Raw genomic sequence first — 21,057 nt, forward strand, 5'->3', positions numbered from 1 at the left:
TTTGGATGTAAAATTCTTGACATTAAAAATAATTTTATTAACACATATAATGCTACCACTGTTTTTTCTACTGTGAATTATACTTTTTTTTATCTCTTTTCAGTAGAAAAATATTCTGTTTATGATCTGTTAAAAAAGATTATATACATCTCAAACCATGTTAATCATCTGGAAACCTCAATGGTGTAGTTTGGTGCTATAAATGGGCATTGTTCCGTGCATTGGATCGTGAGTCTGTCTTTGGAGCTTTCGCAGAGTAAAATACTTTTAATGTGGGCAGAGTTATTCTCCACTCAATGACTAGAATAATTATCCAAAGGTATCGAAAAATTCTCCATCAGTGGAACAATTTCTCTTCAAAGAAAAGAGGAACACTCTAGTAAATGGGCCCACTAACTATATCATAAGGCTATAGTTTATACGTATCGCTTATACCCTAAAGGGATCTATTTTTTTTACTGTCATTTAATCTAATAGTTTTATTTGGGTTAGAGGAGACTTTGAAATTAGAAGGGCCTTTATTTCTGAATTAAATCAGATCCTCAGAAGTTTAATAATACTTTTTTAATGCTCAGAGTCCCTTATTTCCCATTTAACAGAGGTACTTGGCTCGGGTTCAACCATGAATCGCTTTTCTTCTTCCGCAAAAGGAAATTATTCTAACTAACCATCGACTGAATTTTCAACTGCCTTTTATAATTTTAAGGCTGCATAGTATCCAAAGCTAGGGAGCTAATTAGACCCTGCTCCGGATATTCCCTTATTTAATTGCTCATCGTATAGTAAATGACTTCGGTCTTTCTGCGAACCTGCTAATCAGTCTGGTCATACTTACAGAATTTATAGGTTTCTGCCTTTCGTGTTAGATTTATTAGCAATAACTGGTGAGCAGTCGTTATAATTAAATAAGATCGAGGTCGGTAAGTCCAGTCTTTACTCGCATATGCCGGAGTGCGGGGTACAACTAAGTTTCTCTGACATAACTAGCTGCGAGTGGTTTTTCTTACCTATCCTCTTACTGTCGTTGTTCATCCAGTCATCAGCACAAGAAATTAAATTTAGGTTGAGTATCTAGTGTAACCATCTTGGCTATCTATCTTTAGCTACCTGCATAAAGCTTGTTATTTAAAAGGCTCAAATAAAGCACAACCCTTTAAGAATTAAGTAATTTCTTGAGTACAAATATATAGCCAGTAAACAACTAGGTTCATCATTACCCCTTAATAAACATAGGAAGTCAATTCAGTGTTCTGAACTACACTAAGAGAGCGGCGCAATAGACTAGTTAATGTCGTATTCTATCAATAAAAGCTCCCACAGAGTCGATATTCTCTAGTTCCAAGCACTATTTTACGTTACAACTAGTCAGAGTAGAGCAGAGAGCAGTTGACGGCACTCTTCCATAGCTACACGCCAACGCCTCCTAATTTTCAATTAGGTAACCTTTGCAAAAAGGTAGCCAATTATTGTTTTAAGATAGAGGCATCCTGCTTTGGTAAGATAGGGAATTCCTTTAATAACCGAAATATGTTTTACTTGGTCGTATATGATATAATTCTAATAGCTTTTTTTATAGGGGGAGTTTTTACAATAGATTTTTTTCAAAAAGACTTTCTGGCCTAACAAAAAGTTTTCGGTAAAGGCATTCTCTTCTCCTTCTTTACCTTTCTAAAAAAACTGAGATAGAGCGTTTTCAAATGAAATTATAAAGAAAATGGTTTTTTTTTTTGGTTAGTAATAAATCTTTTAAAACTGAAAAGAAGAATTTATTAAGGAGAATGTGTAAATTTGTTTCTTCTTGACGAAGAGCTTTTTTCAATTTTTGAATAACACCTGCGTATAACTTCTACTCTTAAAACTCAGAAGACAATGACAAAGATTTAACAGGACATATCGAAACTTTTTCAAGGGCTGCTCCGGAAATTTTCACCTCTCCAGCGGGTCAAAGTTTACTCTAACAAAAGCTGCGTTGTTTAGGTAATATAGAGAATGTGCTTGCGCACGGTCATTAAACTATTTTTAAAACAGTTGGAAGCAATAAAAACTTTAAGAATAAAAAAATTACAGAAGGATATATCCTACTTCAGAGGCTTCTCTACTTGAAAAAAAAGTTTTTTTTTTAAAATAGTATTTAAAAGTAAAAATTAACTGCTTACGAAACTCAATTGTACCTTGGACACGGGATAAAAGAGGTAAGACTTATCCACAATCTAAAAACTATATTTGCTCTGATGTTGTTAGATTTCAGCTGTATTCTTTTATTGCGTAGGTCTATTGCCTATATAAACATCCTTTTTTGAAGAATTAAAAGACATTGTTTAATAATCAACTTTTATAGGCAGCTTACCTTGACCCTTGTACTTTTACTCTGAACAAAGGGCTGTCATAAAACTTAGTTTTGATCTTTCCTATAATGAGTGGACTAACTATTTTGGAATGAATTGAATTATAAAAGTGAGCGCGCCGTATCCACTTCGCTTTGCGACGAAATTACCCAAAAACAAAACAGGATTCTACCAAAGAATTATACAAATTTTCAGCAAACCAAGCTTTAAGAAGTAAAATTGAAATTTCAGGAGCTACCTATAAACAAGATAAAGCTTCAATACCATTAAAAGAGGATATAGAGTTTTAAATCTAAAACTTAGAATATGAATATCTTCAGAAGTTTCTCTGGAGATTTACAGAATACAGAGCACACTTCTTTATTTAACCACATCGGGGTTGTGGCGCCAACCAAAACTCAGTTGACAAGTTTAACTTTAATAAAGATAATATTTCGAGACCAGAACCAATGTTAATGTACAAGGGAAGTGTCTGACGTAGTAATTAGTGCGGACACAAGTGGTAGTAAAGAAAACGTAGTGAGTAAAAATAGTATTAACCAAGATATGTGAATAACCGATAATTTAGTAAAGGAAAGTAGTCCATATGTGAAACTAAGACTGAATGCTATTAAAACAAACCTTAAAGACCGAGAAAGCTAGAAAAAGACAGCCATTACGAATAACCCATAAAAATATATGCCAACCACATTTTAACCCCCAAAGATTTCATTGATCGTGGCTTTAGTACACAAGGAAAAGAAAAAACACCACCGTGTGACTATAAAAATAATTAATAGTTTAAAGGGAAATAAACTTACTAACCAGAGTAGGTGTAACTATTGCTTTATAAATTAAAAACAATATAAATAGTTACTAATTAGAGGCGTACAAAACGCGATTTGAGATGGATTAAGTAGTATTCAAATTTTAGAGAAAAATATAGAAAAAAATTAGATATATGAAATTATGTTTATAAGTAGTTATAATTATAATTAAGAAATAAAATAACAGAGAGAGACATTTAGATTAACCGGTGCAGTCCTTATATATTTTTTAAAGTTTAATACATGTAAAAAAATTTTATTTAGATTGGTTCATAACCCTTGAAATGGGGTTGAGAAGGGAGTAGGGAGGGAAGGTTATAATAAAAAGGGAAAGCACCAAGTTGGAACAATACCAATTCCACTAGGGTTAGGGTTAGAGTAAAAAGGTAGGCACAAGTCAGAACTATTTTAATACCGAAGAAACTTATTAAAATTTGTGTGCACAAAAACAAAATATCCCACAAAATATCCCTTTTGGTGAGCGAGAACCAGCCTCAGCGGCTACGCCTAATACAATAGGGCCTTCGCGTGAAAACTCTCACCTTTGAAAGGTTATAACTAACTAACTAACAGTCTAGACATGTTAGCTAGTTAAACGTTCTACCAAAGTAGAACGAAAGAAAAAAGTAAATATCAAAACTTTCTCTTTGTTCACTAGGTGGACCTGTCGGTGTACTCATGTTATGAGCCGACAGGCGTTGTCTACGACATCGTCTCACAGGCGAAAGCAGAAAGAGTGGGACCCCTAGATATCGAAAAGAGAAAGTTTTGATATTTACTTTTTTCTTTCGTTCTACTTTGGTAGAACATTTAACTACCTAACATGTCTATACTGTTAGTTAGTTAGTTATAACTTTTCAAAGGTTAAAGAACCTAATTCTAAACTATATTAGGAAGATACTAGTAATGATATCAAAACTAGGAAGTAATTTGTAACTTTGACCAGACTCTAAATCGAGTCTCTGCTACCTTCGTGTTGTAGTAATCTCGTGCTAATTTTCTAGCATTGACGATTGGTCTAGAGATCTGTTAGAGGTAGTAAATTATTTAACTTCTTATTTATAACTTTAACCTTGTATCTTACTATTTATAGTTTATAACTACCTCCAACAGATCTCTATTTGAATCAAGGTTAAGCAAATTTTAAAGAGAGCCTTATTGGATTGAAATAGAGCATGAAACTTGATTCTTAGGCGTACCGTCGATGGCAGTACCTTGTCTTTGCTTTGTTAGTCGGCCTAATTTACTTCAACAGACTGGAAGCTTCCTGCTCTTCTTGGTAAGAATTGAACCATTAAGATTGTGAAATAACAACTTAGGAAGTAGTAGCTTGATCTTTGCTAACTAAAGCAAGGTAAATAGCGGCTTTTGAAATTATAACGATAGTACTTTGAGCTGTCACACTTGGCTAGTTCTATATTGTATACTAGTTAGATTAGCAACTAAGTTACATACGTGCTACTTTACTTATTAACCAAGGTAGTTCTTTATTCCTTAATAAACTCTATAAGATTGCCTTAAATACGATACGTAGGTTTACTTTTAAAATATTAATGAATAAAATTTAGTTTAACTTATAATTATGAAACAATTGAATAAAAGTAACTTTAAATTAATGTTAACTTTATTGCAAGAAGTAAACCTCAAATAAATGTCATTAGTTACTAAAAATTTATTCTTTGTTTGTAAAAACCATAACTAAATAGAGAACATTATCAATAATTAGATGTTAATAAACCTGTCATCGTCTAATTTAAGTTAATCAACTCAGTTAACTCGCTGAAACTTATGCAATATCACTTAATAAATGTAGTTTGAAAAACAACACTAATATCAATTGGACATTTTATCAAATAACTTTATTAAACCTAATTATATCTAATATTAATTTAAGTAATAAAACAAACTTTAACAAGCTAACTTAAAACAGAATGAAATGAAAATCTAATAAATAAATTAAAAATAAATCATATTAGTAATCAATCCAACTCTGACAAAATCTAGTTTAATAACTAAAAAATTAATTATATCAAGTTAAATCAACCAGCTTTAATTGAAGCTAGAGAAAGTAAATTAACGCAAATTTTAGCTAGTTTAATTCTTACAATAACTTATCGCTAGTTTAATGACTTTATAGCTAATAATGAAGCATACACAAATAGATCTCACACAAACTATTTCGTTTCGGTTTTACTTCTATTAGCATTTCCTTACGGAGGATGCCTGTATGATCGTTCCTCGTTGGTTCATTGATCGTGCCTCGTTGCTTTATTGAGCTTGTATCCTACTCTACTTGGGCTCGCCATAGCGCATTTACTGAATTAATAAAATGAATAAAAGTTTAATATAAATTAAATAAACTCTATAGCTAATTGCTCTAACATAAAATTAAAAATAAAATTAACAACTATCCTATTACTAATCTGTTAGGTAAGTTAAAAATTATCCATATTGAGTACAATTAAATACACACAATGTTATTATACATGTAATTATATTAGTATAATCATGTATATACAAAAAATCACACAAATAACATTAATAAAACTATACAGGTAATAATACTTAATAAAAATTAAAAAATATAAAAATCAAAAAACAAACTTTATCAAAAGTGTATGTTTACTATATATATTTAAGGACCTAAAAACTTCGTATATAGAGTACGGGCTGAAACTCGTCTCGTTGCTCTCGCACGTCCTGTGCGGACCTTTAACTTACACATTCTATCTTGGCGGGGGACGTGTTGAAGCAACCTTAACTTGGATGCGACTGCAGAAAGTAAGTCCTTAGTTTATAGTTGTTAACTTTGGCGGCTGCATGGTCACATGCTTAATGGGCATGCTAGGCGCGGTCAGTTAGTGGTTTAGATAAGAGTCCCGACTTTAATTTTTAGTGGTTTAGGAAATTTCCTTAGTTTCCAATTATTGTTTACTTGTGGATAATTTCCTTTTTCAGTTTCTTCGATCTTAAAATACTTGCGGTTTTCGCAGAAACTTCAAAAGGATATATCCCTTGAAGAGTCCAGGATTGACTATCAATTTTTTCCTTTTTGGCTTTCTAACTTTTTTTAAGAACTTTGATAGCTCACTAAGATTGAGTTTTAAGTTATTCTAAACACTTAATTGTCAAATGGTTTACTCACCGATAAATTTTTGTCTATAGGTGGATCATTTATGTTAATGTAATGCTGAGCGTCACTCATATATAACAATAACATTTAACGGTCATTATAGGGTTAAGGATTTAAATTTAGAAAATATAAATGAGAGAATGGAAGTATATATAAATCTTTGAGTATAAAGTATTACTTGAGCATCTTTCATCGAGATCTGAAGAGTGACAGCACCCTTCGCTACCTGCAACGGATTCAATCCCAATTAACAGTATTTTCTAACCGCATTAAGTAGCTTATTGCATTCTTTAACACTAATGCCTTTGTTTTACCTTTCTTTTACGTATTTGGTCAAAGTCTTTGACACATTCTTTTCCAGCTTGGCTCTAAGTGTTCCAATTCTTACGTCTGGATTCCAACTAGTATTATATAACCTCCCAACAAGCGTTGATGTCCTTCGTCTCTAATGCTCTTTCTTCAGGCAGTAAAGGCCAGTAAGCTCACTTCGTTAGAAGTCTTACCATAATTCTTTCCCTGTTACTACATCACCCACAGGCGTTAATTGATTTGCCGGATAAAATTACGAATACGATTTAGAATCACAAGTCCTCATATCTTTTTTTTTTAAATAAGGAATACACATTTTATCTAATTTCTAAATCGTAAGAGCCTAGCCCCAAGTCCGTAATCCGGCACCTATCTAAAAAACCTGCAAGGCTTTATGCACCGTTCGCTTCGGGATCCTGCATCTCTTACCTCTTAGTGATCCCTCCACTAAATTCTCCTCACCTCTTTTTTTTTCAACTGTGATAAAGCTCAGCATAACAGGTTTGTCGGCATTATTTCTAGAACCAGTTTAAAAGCTGGTATTCTTAAAAACTTTTTTGACTGTTTCTACAAACTAGTAAATCTCCGCACATATAAAAGTAGTAAACTTTAGTAAACCAAAAAAAAATTCACCGATATTATTAATTAGCTTTTTATATTTACATATGAAACCCAAACTAAAAATAATGAATCTTATTCTTTCATTTTCTTATATAAGTCGTAACATTTAGTAGTAAAGACAAAAATTAAATATCTGTGGTAGTGAGTGCAGATAGGAAGAGGATATTTAAAAGTTAAAAGAAAAACTAAGCTGAGAAGGGCCTACACTGTGCTTTTCTGACAAACACACACCTTTTTAAGTTGAATCAAAGAGTTATTTAGACTTCGTGTAACATGACAACAAGCATATAAAGATCGTTTCAACTATTAAAATTCAAGATGCAGTCTTTCTTACTAACAACCGGAAAAAGAGAAAAACCACGAACCGATTAATGGTCTTTACAAGACGAACATAAAATTATATAAAACTGTTGGCTGTGAGTTTTATATATATTTCGCTAATTTTAAAAATGGAAAGCAGATCTATAGAGGAAGGAGTTGAAATAGACTTGTTTAGATTATTATTGACAATATTAAAAATCAAAGGAACACCAGTAAGATTGGTAGACGCTACAACCAGTTTTTTAATCAAACAAAAATTCATAATTTAGTTAGTGCACACATTCATACAAGAAGTAATAAAATATAAAAGAAAATATTATGGGGAACATCACAAAATGGGAAGAAAAATTTTACAAACAAGTGTAACTTTATAATAATTTAAGAAAACTAAAGATTTACAGGATGGAGAAAAAAATAAAATTTTATTTGACGTAGCTATAGACGCTGATTTTTAAAGATTAAAAAAAAAGGATTGTTTAACCAACAAAATACTCGGCATCGTATAAAACTGCAAGATGACTATTTTGAAAGTTTACAATATTTTAAAAAATATTTGATAAGATCTAACTTATTATAAAATTATCCCTCCTTCCTTTTTTTGCTTGCACTTGCCATTCTTATAAGTATTTTTATATTATAAATAAAACAATTTTAGTGTTCAGTCTTTAAACTTAAGAAGTATATTGGAATGCGTGAGTCTCTATGTCTTGTCCACTTGCTAGAATTCTTTATCCCTCTCTTTTTTTTTAAGCAAATTTTTGTAATAAAAATATACAGTAATTTAAAGAATCTGCTAGAAACCGCTACACGCCAACAAAAATCGATAAGTAATCAAAATTTTGTTAAACAAGTTAAAACTACTTGGATTTCTAAAAAAAATCAAACTTTTTCGGTTTAAAAAAATATTTCCAAATAATCAAACAACCATGAACCAATACGCTAACAAATGCTCCCATCAAGTAAATTAATAAGTATTAAGGCGATGTAATTTTCCGAATTTTTTTTTTTGTACTAACCTTTAATTTTTAAAAGAATAACCTTCTTACAAACCACGGATAAAAATAATTAAAAATTATGAATAAAAGTTTCAAGTAAAATGTGATGTAGTTTCAAGCTCATGCGTTAATCTAGTAGAAACGCTTATTATAACTTCTCTAGCCTCACCAGTTGCACGGCTCTCTCTATATTATAGAGTCCAGCAATTTTTATATGATCTTGATTAAGCGTGAACAAACCTCAAATGTTGATCTAATAAGCTTATAAATTTCTCAATTAAGTAGTAGTGTTTGTAAGTTTTGGCAATAATTAAGAATTTGTCAACTCTAAATAAAGCAAATATCTGAAAAATACACGTGTGATGCCTTACGGTATTAAACAATTACGCGGAATAAAACTGCACAAGCTTTGCTGGAAGTCTGTGCAAGTACCTTAGACATTTCGACAATTCGCTCTAAATTATTATTTTTAGAAATTAGTTAAAATTTTAAAGAATGCAAGTAAAGTAAAGAAATACAAACCAGTACGTCATCAGAAAAATAAACTCCGTTGTAAATGGATTTGAAATCACGACTTGAGGTAGATGGTTTTTTTGGTCGAAAGATGACTTCTTTGCTATTTTCAACTGTTTTTTATATTTTTTTAAAAAAATTTATTAAAAGAATTTCGAATTGAAAATAACCGTGAGTTAAATTTTCAAAAGTGCCCAACCACTCGAGTTCAGTGCCAAACTCAAGTAGATGCAATACTAACACTTTTAATAGAAATTCTCAAATGAAAACAAAAACATTTCAAAACCGACAACCAGTGCGCTGAGATTCCAAGGTTACTGGCAAAATGAAGCCAAACCAGTCCGAACTGCACTGAACAACCGCAACATAATTAGAATTTGATAAACCCAAGCAGAGCGAGACTTCCAAAGGACCATCTTTTGGTCCTTTAAATCTTAAGGAAATAATAGAAGAAAGATCTTACCAAAAATAAATTAAATAATCTTAAAAACTTAATTGCGTGGCGGCTTATGAAAGGAAAGAGGCCCACTTCATCCCGCTTAAGGAAGCCGCAGATACTAAGTTTTTTAAAAAAGATTTGCTTCTTGCCTGCACATTAAGTAGAGTAAAAATACTAAATTTCAACTTATAAAAAATACAAAACCGAATGTTCGGGTAAAACTATTTGCAAGTAAGCTGAAGGATTCTAAAAAAACATTCAACTGGAGAGTAAAAAGGATTACCCGAGGAATTAACTTGTATAGCTCTTGGAAAAAGAGAAATTTCAGCAGAATAACTACCGAAAACTAAAGCAGAAGGGCAGTTTAAATCTTGCATGGTTGTTGTAATTAATAAAATTTATAGTAAAATTTATTTTATTAAAAACTTACTAAGACTAACAATGAAACGTTTGATTAAATTATAATGGAACTGCAAATCTCCCTTTGCTTGAAAATTGTAAATAACCCAGTTGGAGCACTGACTAAAATTTTGAGAACACTGTGCAGAAAAAATCTCTTCGTGCATTTCTTCATGCTTTCTCTTAAGGCTGGTGTCTTCGTCCTTGACATACATGTAACTGACTTTATGGCCCAAGGAGAGATCGAATCGCTGACTAGAAAAATCTAAAAAAAAATAAAATAAACGTAGCAAACATATAAGACCCGGTCAACTAGTATACTTAAAAACAACAGATGATACTAAAATGGATAAAAAAATTAAAACTATATTCAAAGTTTATATAGCAGAAAAATAGTTGCTGTGATTGCAGCCAAATTTTAGTAAAGAAAAATTACTCTCCTTTTTCTGATAACTTGAAAGAAGATTTTTAACCCGTTTTATACTAAGTCTTTGTATATACTTTTTTGAAAAAGTTACGACACTATTAAACCAACTAACGCAGAAAATCATAAATAATAACTATAAAAGATTAATAGAGGATACGCTATGAAAAGTAAAAAAGAAAAAATATTATGAAATAAAGTAATTTTTTTTATAATAAAAATTTTTCATTTAAAACAGGCGAAAAGCATAACTAATATAGAAATACAAAAGGACAAAAAGGTCAGTAGATGAAATTAACACTCGCCTGTTTATAGTTATTTTAAGTAAAGGGCACTTACCTTGAACACATCGGTTGGAAATTATGATAATATCCAGTGGAGAGTGACCGAAAGAGGTTTTTGACAGATTTTGTGAAGAAAACTCAACAAACTGTTTCAGGCCGACACTGTTGCCATTTGTTCGAATGCTCGTCTTTCTGTAAATAAAAATAATAAAAAGTTCTTAAGAAATTGTTTAAAAATAAACTGGCTAATAAAACTGTTAAAGGCAAGTAAGAGGTGAAGAGATACAGTTGAGGTAAACAACGCTTAAAATTTTCAACAGAACGAAATTCGGGTTGTTTATATGTTTCAATTTTATTAAGGGAAGAAGTGAAGTCCAGCGTAAAATAAGATGCAGAAACTAATTCTTCTTGTTTGTTTTCAATTAGTTCATTTAAAATAGTTTCAATAACTAGTCAAGTTATTAGTAAAAAACAAGCAAGCATAAAGCCTTTTTTTTTAACACAAATAAATATATTATTTTTACTATTAATTTGTATTTAAAAGCAAAATAAACGTTCTCAAAGTCAAAAATAAAAAGTACTCAAATGAAACGTCTCAAAAGAAGGAGAGGTCGGTTCGGCTTGCATATCAATTAAAAATAGCAACATATTAAAGATATTGCGATAAAAATTCCAAAATAGTCCCAAGCGACAATATAGTTACAATACTTAACTGCTAAATGAAAAGGATTTGCTTTCTATAAAATCAAAGAAGTAAATATGAAAACTTTAAAAAGTTAAAAAAAATGTGTATTTATTTAAATTTAAACAAAAAAAAAAATAAGGGCGCAAAGGTGTTAAATTTTTTTTTAATGGTTTTTTACTAACGCTTTTTAAAACCTTTGTTAAAAAAATTTAAATAAACAGCAAACGGTTTCTTTCGGTACACCCGCTTACTAATATACTAAACATAAGTATGAAAGTAAAAAAAACCTAAATTTAGGAAAAGATTTCAGACTAACAACTAAGAACGAAATATAAAATAATAAATAGCGAATAAAGAGAAATAAAAATAATATAGTAAGTTAAAAGAAGTATAAAGTTATTATACCGATGTATATGCACTGCTAATTCCTGCTCTTATTATGCGTAGAAATAATGCTAAGTAAGTGCTTTTGTTAAGGATGTAATATAAGAAAAACAATTTTAAAAGGAATGCCTTGCGACCACACTTATATAAGGCATCACTTTTTTGTCTTTAACAAGAACCTAGTGCTTGCGTGTAGAATTATTTAAGTGTAAATATGAATTTGAGAGGGTATTCACCTTTTACACAGCTGCTACAATTTTGTCACGTGCTTTTATAGTAATTAAATGTACTTAAGTAGCTATTTCTTCTGTGCTCCGTTTTATGATACTCCGAGAATTTTATTTACGTAATGCGGAGTAGGACGCAGGGATTTATATTACTTTATGCTATTTTGGTTGCTTATACGTATTATACTCTTTGGCTTTTTATGACTCCTTTTCTGGAAGATGAAAAAGATCATTTTTTGCTCTCTTTTTTTCCCATACCAAAGGAATACTCCGTTCTTGTTCCTGTTATACTCGGACTAATTTTATTATTGATTGTTGGCATTTACGCTACTTATTCTATAATTTTTAATTAGTTGAAAGAAGTAAATACTTTTGTGCGAACAGTTAATCTATTTAGGTTGTACATGTATTTAAACTACTTATATCACTTTGGCTTCCTTCAGGACGTAAATTCAACTTTTTTTTTTATTGCAAATTTTCATCTTTCCGCACTTACTAGTCGCGAGAGTTTCTAATAATTTCGGAACTCAGTAACTTTTAACTTTATAAAATCTTTTCACAGTTTTTATTAGCAATTCATTGTTTAAATTATGACTCTGTTCGGTTTTGTTCGGTATATATTGTTTATTCTTTTTAAATTTTTTTGAACGAGTTTAAGGATGGTGATGTGTAACCAGGAGGACCACTTATTAAGAGATCCAGCTGTAAAATTTGACTTAAAGGAGCTAGTCTGGGATTTACTTTGAACTTCTGGGCTACTTCTAAGGTTATTTTAAAGCTATGAGTGGACTAGTTATCAGAGAACATTAAAGATCCCTCCAATGAAGTTATAATAGAGATTCTTTTTTTATTAAACCCACCGTGTTACATATAGCTCTCCCAGCCCACCCAAAGCCTTCCTAAAATATTAGGATCCGTTGCGTGATCAATCAAACAGTCGACTTGCTCTTCCACGTTCTTGCAAATCGCCCCCACCTTAGCACGAACGTTAATGTTTGGATCTCCTTGAACTATTCTTAACAGAGCTTCGCACTAAAAGTTGAAAGACTTCAAAACTTTGTACTTATTTTAAGGAAAACTCTTGACCTCTTTTTTATGGCCGTGGCCAGCTTTAATCTCGAGGGCCATAATATAAGAAGAATTATGGGACTCCAGCTTTTGTTCGGCTATGGACAACTGACCAACCAGAAGTTAAACAGTCAAACGGTCATAACTCAGCGAATAGAAAGCGCACCTTTTCTCGTGGATACCACTCCCCTTTTATATGGTCAACTCCGGCATGCAGCTCCAGCTCTGCTTGGGACCCCGCCTGTCCACGCGACAGACTGCGCCACTCGAACAGAGGCTTAAAGTAACGTTTGTCTAGGGGAACCACAGCCCACCCTCATTACATGAAAACCTCGTTAACGAAGACATCCAAAGTCCTCAAAAGCACTGCACTGCGCCGGCGTAAAGCGTTCATTGTAATGATCATCGAGTTCCTTAAAAGGCTAACAACACAATAATAAAACATACACTCATGAATATGTAAAGAGTACCCTTCGGTCGTGAGCGGATAAAGGAAACCCACTATTTGAGGGGTCAACCGGAAAGGGATCAACTCCGGTACAGGCAAAAATTGTGTGGCTGGTAGAGGCGTTAATAACAGCGTGGAACGGGCGGACAAAAGAAACCTGAGCCAAAGGCGTGGCCGAAGTCAATGCCTATAATTCTTCCAGTACTCAGGTTAAACATAAAGTTGGACAAGTGCCGGTCGCCTATCCTTTTTCGTGATTAATAAAATGAGGGGTGACAGTGTATTATAAAAAAAGTAACTGACCCGAGAACATAGTGGCAAATAGAAAGAGTAGCATGGCTCCGAATAAAGTCGCTTCTTATAGCCACGAAGGCTTCCCGGTCGTTTATCTACTCAGTTGGATTACTCTTGGATAAAGGAGGCGGAAGCGAACACTTAACCCTCTTAAGGATGGCTCTGCGGAGCAAGTCACGCGGGACCATATCCCGCCGGTGCCGGAAGGCCGCCTTTATTTTATGAAATAAATATAACACAAGTTACTGTATAGCGCATAGTACGCACCGTCGTTTCCGAATTAGAGGCCAGCATGTACATTCGGGTGTAAGGATTCTCATCAGCCCTGAAAGTAATGACAAACTAGAGTCGGTAATATAAAAAGAGCAAGTAGGAGACGCCTCAACTTCTTTGTTTTAAATCGGTTAATCCAGTTGATGTGTGCTCGAATTGGATTGTTTTCTGGTGACTTCAGCCGGCTTTTCTCTTCGGAAGTCAAAGCAGTTTCCAGCAGTTCCTTATAACCAGTGAAAAAAAAACGCGTAACTCACCACCACGAAGAGCGTTACTAACAACGCAGCAAACCTTGAGGGTAATTGTTTCCTTAATCCACTCGATCAATCCAAGCCTCAGCGACACCGGAATCACCTGCATGCGTGGCTCGCGAACGTTAGTGTCAGTCGGAAGAAGACCAACGACCTGGTAAGTTTGCAGGTAGAGGCTTCGCTGTCTTGCAACCGTGTCCTGGATATATGCACTTCTTCTTGTGCATGGCTAGACATTAAAAAAGAAAGAAACCTTGTATAGAGCTTCGTTCATGAGGGTAAAGAGCTGCTGCAGGCGCTGGTCAAGGCGGAGATCTTCTCCTCCTTTGACCAGAAACATATATTCCTATTCGAAGAGCTAATCAGAGAAGAGAATATATCAAATAGGGGGAGGGAGGATAGACCCGCTCGTCGTCTCCCCTTATAAGTAGGCGCTTTGGTTTTCTCATGGACATCAGGACTTTGATACGGTCGTCGAAGGCACAAATTTTCGTGTGGGACTCGACAATAGGCTTACAACGTCCAGTGTACTGGCCTATAAAAAAGTTAAGTCGTCTTTGTAAGCTACAGTTCAGCCATTGGAGAACCTGGAACTTCAATGGGGTGATCTTTAAAATTGGATGAGTGGTAACTAGCCAACCAGAGAGAGTATTCTTTCAAAGTCTCCGGCCTAGCCACGAAGTCAGAACGTTGCTGCATGGCTTCGAGGACTGCTCCAAATGGGTCGTTGCTAAGTAGGTTAGGGTGGTGTTGACGAGTCATCTGCTAGAATTAGGCTTCATTGTGTACCTTGCATGCGCTAAAAGCCGGGCGCCGTCAACCCCAGCAAGTTTTTCAATTTGGGGGCCGTACTCGAGTGCAAAGCGCTTTCGGACATCAGATGGGCAGTCTTCCATAGACTGTTAGTTAAAGAGTGTAGCAAAACTCTCCATGCTCCTTCCCGACTCTGTAACTCACCAGTAAATCGACTTTCATCTTCGAGAATTCCTTCATTATTCTATTTTCATTTCTCAAAGTGCGGGGTGCTGCAAACAACGGTTTCAAGTCGTTAATATACCAATCCTTGAACAGGTGTTCCTGTGTAGAAAAAGAAAGTCATTGTCAGTTCCACAAGATATACGTGAGAAACGGACAGGATCCACTAGTGTGCGCAACTCTTTAATCATACGGTCCAAGTACGGGTGGTGGGAGAGTGCCTGGAGCTCCTCAACGTCTGGAAATATAAAGAAAGACTAGCGCGCTGGAAGGGGTCATGAGAAATGGGCACATTTCCAGGCGACTGTTTCATAGTCGTGCTTCGAACAGAGTCGGAGCGGATAAAACAGGGCTTGGGGGTAAAACTTCCCTATTTTTTTTAGTGGCCCTGCATGGAAAACTTATAGAGCACACGGAAGCAAATGGCAGATAGAAAAGACCAATGACGGCTGCAGCCTCCGTCTTGCTTAATATGGCAACCTTTTAGAGTTCATTAAGCCAGTGTGTAGCAGTTTCGAAACGAAGTAAACCAGTTGTGAAATCCACGGTATAAACATCCAACAGGGAGCCGCCTCGCATTCCTTACGGAAACTGTAGGTCAATTGAGAATCCTTAGCGAGCAGATGCAAAAGGCGAGGCACGCGACTCGCAGCTGAAGTTCACTGTAAGAGAGAGAAACTAAAGCGTGCAGAGCGGCATGCAACCGGAGTTCGAGCCCAAATGCATGGCTTGGAAAACTGAAGAGATCATCAATTTTGATAGGGCTCGAGGTCCGTTGGCAGGTACGGGCACCGAGTAAGAGTGTGAAAGAGCTTTATCGCAGAATTTTGCCATCGTAAGATGAAGCTTTGCTGCATATTGGCCGCACTAAAAGTTTCCCAAGGGAAATACACTTGGGGCATAGTGTACGAGAAAATGACTTACACCCCCCTTTGGGCTTTTCAAGGCATGCTGTAATGAGGAGTAATATTCCTCCAAGCACGCCTGGTGCAGGTGCGGGGCGGCCTTTGCTCCACTGACGACTGTGAGAATACACCTTCAAGTTGAGTCGAGAAAACTCAAAGTGTCACTGACAATTAAGAAGTTTGGGGTCGAGCTTTCCAATATTAAAGGAAGGGTTCCGAAAAAGTTGTTCCAACAAACCCAGCACGCGACATTTTAGCAGACAATGCCGCTGAAATATCAACGGATCGTTTGTCACTTGGTCGTCGCTGCTAAAGTTCTTTAAATCGCCAAGCGCCTATCGAAAGTTTTGAAAATCATGCGTTTGTAAACGAATGAAGGACGTTACTTTTAGCAAAGAAGCGGCTGCAGACTCCGAAGAGTAGTGACTCTTAAGACGAAGATGGCATTTTGCCTTTGCACAAGAAAGTTTTGTGAGGGAATGCAGTGTGGCAACGTAATCCTACAGAAGAGATTTAAGATAGGCGAAAAAGTTAAGCGACTTTCTCTCACAAACCCGGTTCTCTTTGCTCATTTGCTGCATGCAAGCAAGTGCTTGTCTTTGGTACCTGTCCAGCGTATGAGAAGATGAGACGGCGCACAATGCCAAAAGAGCAGCTCACCTCATCCCCAATGAGAAGTTTTGCTGGTGGCGGCAGGCTGCAGAGGCTTTTAGCAGCATGGACACCTGTAAGAGAAATTAAGAGGGGCCCAAAAGCACAACAGGCGGGGAAGGCCACCAGACCTTGCTCTCGACTATCAAGCTTTCCTGTTCTTCAGTCACGTTAGTGGCATTGAGCGCAATGTTTAATAACAGGAATCTATAGGAAATCAAGTCGTCCCATACATCCGTTTGGTGCGATGTTTTGTGAGGGAGTCGGGCTGCCCAACGCGACAGTAGCCTACAAACGTGACGGAAATAGACAGAGGTGTCCAGTCGCGAAGAGGCTGCACGTTACTTTGCGAGGGCAGTGGTGTTCTTGGAAGAGGTGTGTGTGGACAGAAAAATCAGAAACTCTTCTATTTCAACCAATGGCTGCAGGTTTGCAAGCCTCAGTTGACGACTGTCCATATATGGGCCGTGAAGGTCTGGAAAGGGCTGTAACAAGAAACCTCGAGGTCTTCAGGTGGGGAAGGTTCTTCCAGTCCTCCAGAAAAGAGTGCAACCCTTCCCTACAAAAGTACCTTTTTGGCCCCGTAAAACACTTATAAAGTGCTAACAAGGATAATAAAACGTCAGACCTTGCGCGGTCGTGCTCGTTTTCTACAACGAAAAAAAGTGCCAGTTCCTGCAAAGAAGAAATATAATAAAAGTAGGAAGGCCGAAAACGAAGAGTCGTACCACTCCAAAGCGTGCACGCATGAGTGGCTTGTAATGGCGGTCTTGCAGCGAGTGAGCTATAAATAGACGAAGACGGTCGTCTGTTTGAGAGGGGGGGCCAGCAGTGCACTTCAAATGAGCTTTCACAAATTGGGACACAAAGTCGAGGTCCTGTCGGTGATCCACCACGTGTTAAAACAAAAGTACATGCGCACATGCCACGTTACGTTGAGCTCCCATAGCCTCTTCCAGAAGTTTGGCTGGTAGCCGCAGAGTTCGTCAATGCGAGTTTTCACGTTCGGCCATTTTCCAAGCATCTCGAGGCTCTTTAAGAGGCCACTCTCGACAAAGTTCAACTTTTTTTAAAGCCAGTAAAAAGCGAAAGTGAGCAAGCGAAAGTTTGAAAGACCTCAAAGTTATCTGATACAGAGCCGCTATGGAGCTGGTCATAGCAGTCGCACGCCAGACTGTAGTCCCCTTGCGCTTCTGCTTCAATAGCCTCTTTGAAGACGCTGGAATACATTTAAATTTTTAAGGGAAGGCACAACAAAAGGATTGGAAAGGCCCAACGGAGAGGAGGTCACAAAATTAGAGGCGAGAATGCCGCGAATCACATCGTACTCTTGAATGGACTTATACAACTGTGTAGGAGTGAGAGTAGAACGGAAATAGCTTCTACCGCTGAAAAAGTGGAGACCTTGGCCAGCTCAAACCACAACTCTTTGTGCAGAGAAGGAGGGCGGCCTTCGTTCACGCGGCTTCTCTAGTTGAAGGTTAATAGAAGCGCATATGAAGCAAAGAGGGATACTAACTTTAGGGAAGGGGAGGGCGGGCTCGGATCCCCCGGAGGAAAGCTGCTTTTCCAGAAGCATGATCGCCAAGTGTTGGTTAAGGGTTTCTCTCCTGCTCGTATTACCGACTATCAGATAGTGGAAAGTAGGGCGGAACACGCCCCACTAACCCACAGTGTCCGAGAGTGCCTGGCGCTATACTGGTTGGTTCCACGTGGTAGCAAATATCCAATAGAAATGCTACAAACATCGGGGAGGAAAGAGAGGCCTGGCCAGCTGTCAGAGAAATTCAAACACTAAGAAGGTAGCGGAACGGGCGAAAACTGACTCAGCGCCTGAATCTTCTGGGCCAGGGGTGCGACGGCCTCCTCAGCGGCGCGTGCGGGTAGCGTTGACTCGTAATACTCGACCATTTTGTGGACGATACAAGCCAATAGTCGCCTTGCAATGTAGTTATCCATCTGTACTAGTCGCTTGAGTGGCTAAGGCGGTGGATCGTTGGAAGTCACACAGCGCAAACGAAGGAGAAGAACGTACGGCGATCAGGTCGCGATATTTTATCTGAATATCCGGGAGGTCTCCAGTACGGTATTTCCTAGGATGGCGCAGTGTAGGGAACGACGGGACCTCAGTGGGTCAGAGGGGATAACCTGAAGAGTGAGACGCTGTGCTGTTGGGCTAGCCTATCGTGAACGTCTTGAAGTCTACGCCGCTGCAAAATTTGTGAATCCCACTAAATATATAATGAAGATATTATGCATCATTTAAGACATCTCGCTTCTTATGAGCTATTCGCGTATGAAGAAAGCTCGATGCTTCACTGCCGCTGCGTGGGTAGTTGAATCTACGCTTCAGCTGTCTGCACTCCGCCTAAGTTAAAGCAGAAATGTATATTCAGAGTAACTATTGGTCGATATTAAGAATATCAACAATTCTCAAGTGGTGTAGAGGGTCGGCAAGCTTCTGTTGGTTAGAATTCTGCAGCTGCTGAAGAAACCTAAATATATAGTAAAGTGGCTCTTGAAGCTTGCAGAATTGCAGGTGGTAATGAACTTCGTTCTGTAGTCGTTTCGGTAAAGGACAGATGGACTGCCCACAGAGTCGTCGGGAAGCGAGAAGCCCAAGGCGCCGGGCGTTGAGGCGACTGGGCCCTCTAAGCTGCTTCAGTACGCTAATAATTAAGTCTAATGATTTTCATACCCGGAAGGTCTAGTAAATTAGTAGAGAGGGGTGTCGCCCGCAACATGCCAGAGGGAAGCCTAGCGGAGGAGGAAGGTCCTGTGCTGCTACTTGCCGGAAACCTGAACTTCTCGGTCAACATTAATACCGGCCAATAGTTACTGCTTTATGCAATAACAATGAAAACCAGCTGAGTGGAGGCATAAAGCGAAGTCATATAGTTCCTCTTTTGCCACGAGGGATCCACGTGGAGAACTTCAAAGTTGCACTCGAGAACCAAAAGTTGGGGTGCGGAGTGGAACTGGGAGAAACACTGCTAAACCTTTGAGAGCGGGGCATCGAAGAGAGCCCTCTCGTAGTCGGGGCTGCCTTCGCAAAGGTCTTTAGGTAAAACAGCCGTCAGTATCTCGTCAAACTCATTAAAAAAGGGTACTTAGGGTTTACCTAATAGCAAAGCGCAGCAGTAACTCACATACTCGTCCTCGGTTTCTATACAGTACATTGTCTCGAGCAGTTCGCCCATACGTTTCTGTTTGTTTCAGTAAAAAGGAGGACCTCTTAGTGGAAAGTAGCATTCCTTTTTACTTTTAACTTGGAAGAAAGTCGGTTCCGATTGCTCCAAAAAGCAAGGCACTGCGCCCGAATGGCAGCGTGTGCATTCGAAAGGCCTTTGAGTATAATAACGTGGAGAGCTGAAGGACGGTTTGCAGCAGCTCACCAACCCTTCAGCAGGACAGTGCGAACAGCTCCGCCGCAGAAGAGCTCTTCGTCGTGCAGGTATTCGAAGATCTCTATGACGGTTTTCAAGGCGGCGCTGTCGAATAGATCCTTTTCAACTGGAGGCAGTCTAGTCGCACAAAATCTAATGAGGAAAGGAAGCACACTCATACCGAGTGGACACAACAGGGCCACCGCGGTGGTAAGCTCCTTTTCTGATAGGCCCTTTTCAACACAACTTTTCATAATCATAACAGTGTACCTGCAGAGGCCATGATAAGCGGATGAGCCGGGGGATCCAAAACGGTCTTACCGCGCGATAAGAGGCTCGCTACTATGCAAAAGTTCGCTCAGAAAAGGCTTCAGGGTGGTGTAAAGCGTGGGTATACTACTACTTCGAGTGTTCAGCATTTCTAAAACAAAAGCTTTCTGCTTTCCTTTTATTTTTTGGTAAAGACTCAATACTAGAAACAGCCTCACGATATTTTCGGTGGACCATGCAAGCGGGGCAGTACGTAGAAGAGCTCATTGAGGAAGCGATCCACCAAGGGAGGAAAGTTCAGGTGAACAAGTTGTAAGCACACAATAAAACGGGAGAGATCAGACGTATACAAGCCCCCTGTCAATTAGATTAGCCACATCCAAAGGTCACATGTAAACAGACTTCGACCAATAACAGTGGTGGCCTTGCTTAGCAGAGCGTTCAGTTTAGCCAAGTGTTTGCCACTCAAAAATCGTAGGGCTATTCCGGATACCTCAGCGGATTGCTTGGCGGTCTAATAAAAGCGTGAACTACCGTCAACAGGGTTTGCCAAGTGAATACAAGTCGTACGTTAACATGCTGGTCCTCCATTAAACCAATCACAGAAGTGAAATAGTCTATTACCGAAATGCCGATAAAACTGCAAAACGA

General features: G+C 37.3%; 2 protein-coding genes and 1 long non-coding RNA gene across 5 annotated transcripts; all 3 read right to left on the reverse strand.

Annotated features, from left to right (window-relative positions):
- Window positions 1-1,865: 1,865 nt before the first annotated feature.
- LOC135145733 (uncharacterized) lies at window positions 1,866-2,498 on the reverse strand. The gene is made up of 4 exons (XR_010283546.1): window positions 2,348-2,498; window positions 2,172-2,291; window positions 2,066-2,095; window positions 1,866-2,013 (listed from the first exon to the last, which is right to left on the reverse strand). It is a non-coding gene; the product is annotated as an uncharacterized LOC135145733 (long non-coding RNA).
- A 6,069-nt stretch (window positions 2,499-8,567) lies between these two features.
- Window positions 8,568-10,985, reverse strand: LOC135145762 (uncharacterized). Its single transcript, XM_064077905.1, has 11 exons — window positions 10,876-10,985; window positions 10,645-10,781; window positions 9,913-10,146; window positions 9,766-9,852; window positions 9,535-9,631; window positions 9,337-9,476; window positions 9,214-9,285; window positions 9,053-9,156; window positions 8,918-8,985; window positions 8,771-8,857; window positions 8,568-8,716 (listed from the first exon to the last, which is right to left on the reverse strand). The coding sequence occupies exons 3-11, from the start codon at window positions 10,094-10,096 to the stop codon at window positions 8,623-8,625; spliced, it is 933 nt and encodes a 310-aa protein (XP_063933975.1). The 5' UTR covers window positions 10,097-10,146; window positions 10,645-10,781; window positions 10,876-10,985; the 3' UTR covers window positions 8,568-8,622.
- A 1,763-nt stretch (window positions 10,986-12,748) lies between these two features.
- On the reverse strand, window positions 12,749-21,052 carry LOC135145757 (DNA-dependent protein kinase catalytic subunit-like). Of its 3 annotated transcripts, XM_064077903.1 has the most exons (55): window positions 20,977-21,052; window positions 20,815-20,920; window positions 20,641-20,763; window positions 20,458-20,581; window positions 20,318-20,406; window positions 20,150-20,263; window positions 20,013-20,095; window positions 19,872-19,956; window positions 19,750-19,808; window positions 19,615-19,695; window positions 19,449-19,554; window positions 19,302-19,401; window positions 19,179-19,245; window positions 19,020-19,118; window positions 18,899-18,960; window positions 18,786-18,843; window positions 18,577-18,730; window positions 18,419-18,524; window positions 18,270-18,360; window positions 18,155-18,220; window positions 18,028-18,098; window positions 17,867-17,969; window positions 17,685-17,813; window positions 17,479-17,628; window positions 17,379-17,425; window positions 17,250-17,321; window positions 17,096-17,200; window positions 16,882-17,038; window positions 16,760-16,824; window positions 16,654-16,705; window positions 16,486-16,599; window positions 16,269-16,434; window positions 16,119-16,216; window positions 15,899-16,061; window positions 15,725-15,846; window positions 15,635-15,674; window positions 15,487-15,582; window positions 15,353-15,432; window positions 15,177-15,296; window positions 15,009-15,118; window positions 14,807-14,949; window positions 14,624-14,754; window positions 14,473-14,565; window positions 14,374-14,418; window positions 14,260-14,322; window positions 14,082-14,191; window positions 13,963-14,020; window positions 13,842-13,907; window positions 13,705-13,790; window positions 13,559-13,647; window positions 13,424-13,511; window positions 13,285-13,375; window positions 13,120-13,230; window positions 12,972-13,061; window positions 12,749-12,917 (listed from the first exon to the last, which is right to left on the reverse strand). In XM_064077903.1, exons 1-55 carry the CDS (start codon window positions 20,995-20,997, stop codon window positions 12,750-12,752), a joined length of 5,286 nt encoding a protein of 1,761 aa, XP_063933973.1. In that variant the 5' UTR covers window positions 20,998-21,052; the 3' UTR covers window position 12,749. The 3 variants fall into 3 exon arrangements, 2 of the variants coding, with proteins under 2 accessions (XP_063933973.1, XP_063933972.1); XM_064077902.1 differs by having other exon boundaries at window positions 20,150-20,406; XR_010283552.1 differs by lacking the exons at window positions 12,749-12,917; window positions 12,972-13,061; window positions 13,120-13,230; window positions 13,285-13,375 and having other exon boundaries at window positions 13,425-13,511; window positions 13,559-13,642; window positions 20,150-20,406.
- Between the last annotated feature and the right edge of the window lie 5 nt (window positions 21,053-21,057).

Source organism: Zophobas morio, unplaced genomic scaffold (genome assembly GCF_036711695.1).
Source record: "Zophobas morio isolate AGI-343-1 ecotype UQ-CSIRO unplaced genomic scaffold, CSIRO_AGI_Zmor_V1 ptg000179l, whole genome shotgun sequence".
In the NCBI taxonomy this organism is placed as follows: domain Eukaryota; kingdom Metazoa; phylum Arthropoda; class Insecta; order Coleoptera; family Tenebrionidae; genus Zophobas; species Zophobas morio.

Excerpts from the sequence above, each read along its gene's own strand:
- LOC135145762 (XM_064077905.1), bottom strand. The coding sequence starts at position 10,096 with ATGTATGTCAAGGACGAAGACACCAGCCTTAAGAGAAAGCATGAAGAA. Across the intron at positions 9,853-9,912 it reads ACGTTTCATTGTTAGTCTTA|ATTTAAACTGCCCTTCTGCT; the intron begins GTAAGTTTTTAA and ends CAACCATGCAAG. Across the intron at positions 9,157-9,213 it reads TTTTGAAAATTTAACTCACG|TTGAAAATAGCAAAGAAGTC; the intron begins GTTATTTTCAAT and ends TATAAAAAACAG.
- LOC135145757 (XM_064077902.1), bottom strand. The coding sequence starts at position 20,997 with ATGGAGGACCAGCATGTTAAC. Across the intron at positions 19,696-19,749 it reads TCGATGCCCCGCTCTCAAAG|TGCAACTTTGAAGTTCTCCA; the intron begins GTTTAGCAGTGT and ends TTGGTTCTCGAG. Across the intron at positions 14,021-14,081 it reads AACCGATTTAAAACAAAGAA|GGCTGATGAGAATCCTTACA; the intron begins GTTGAGGCGTCT and ends CATTACTTTCAG.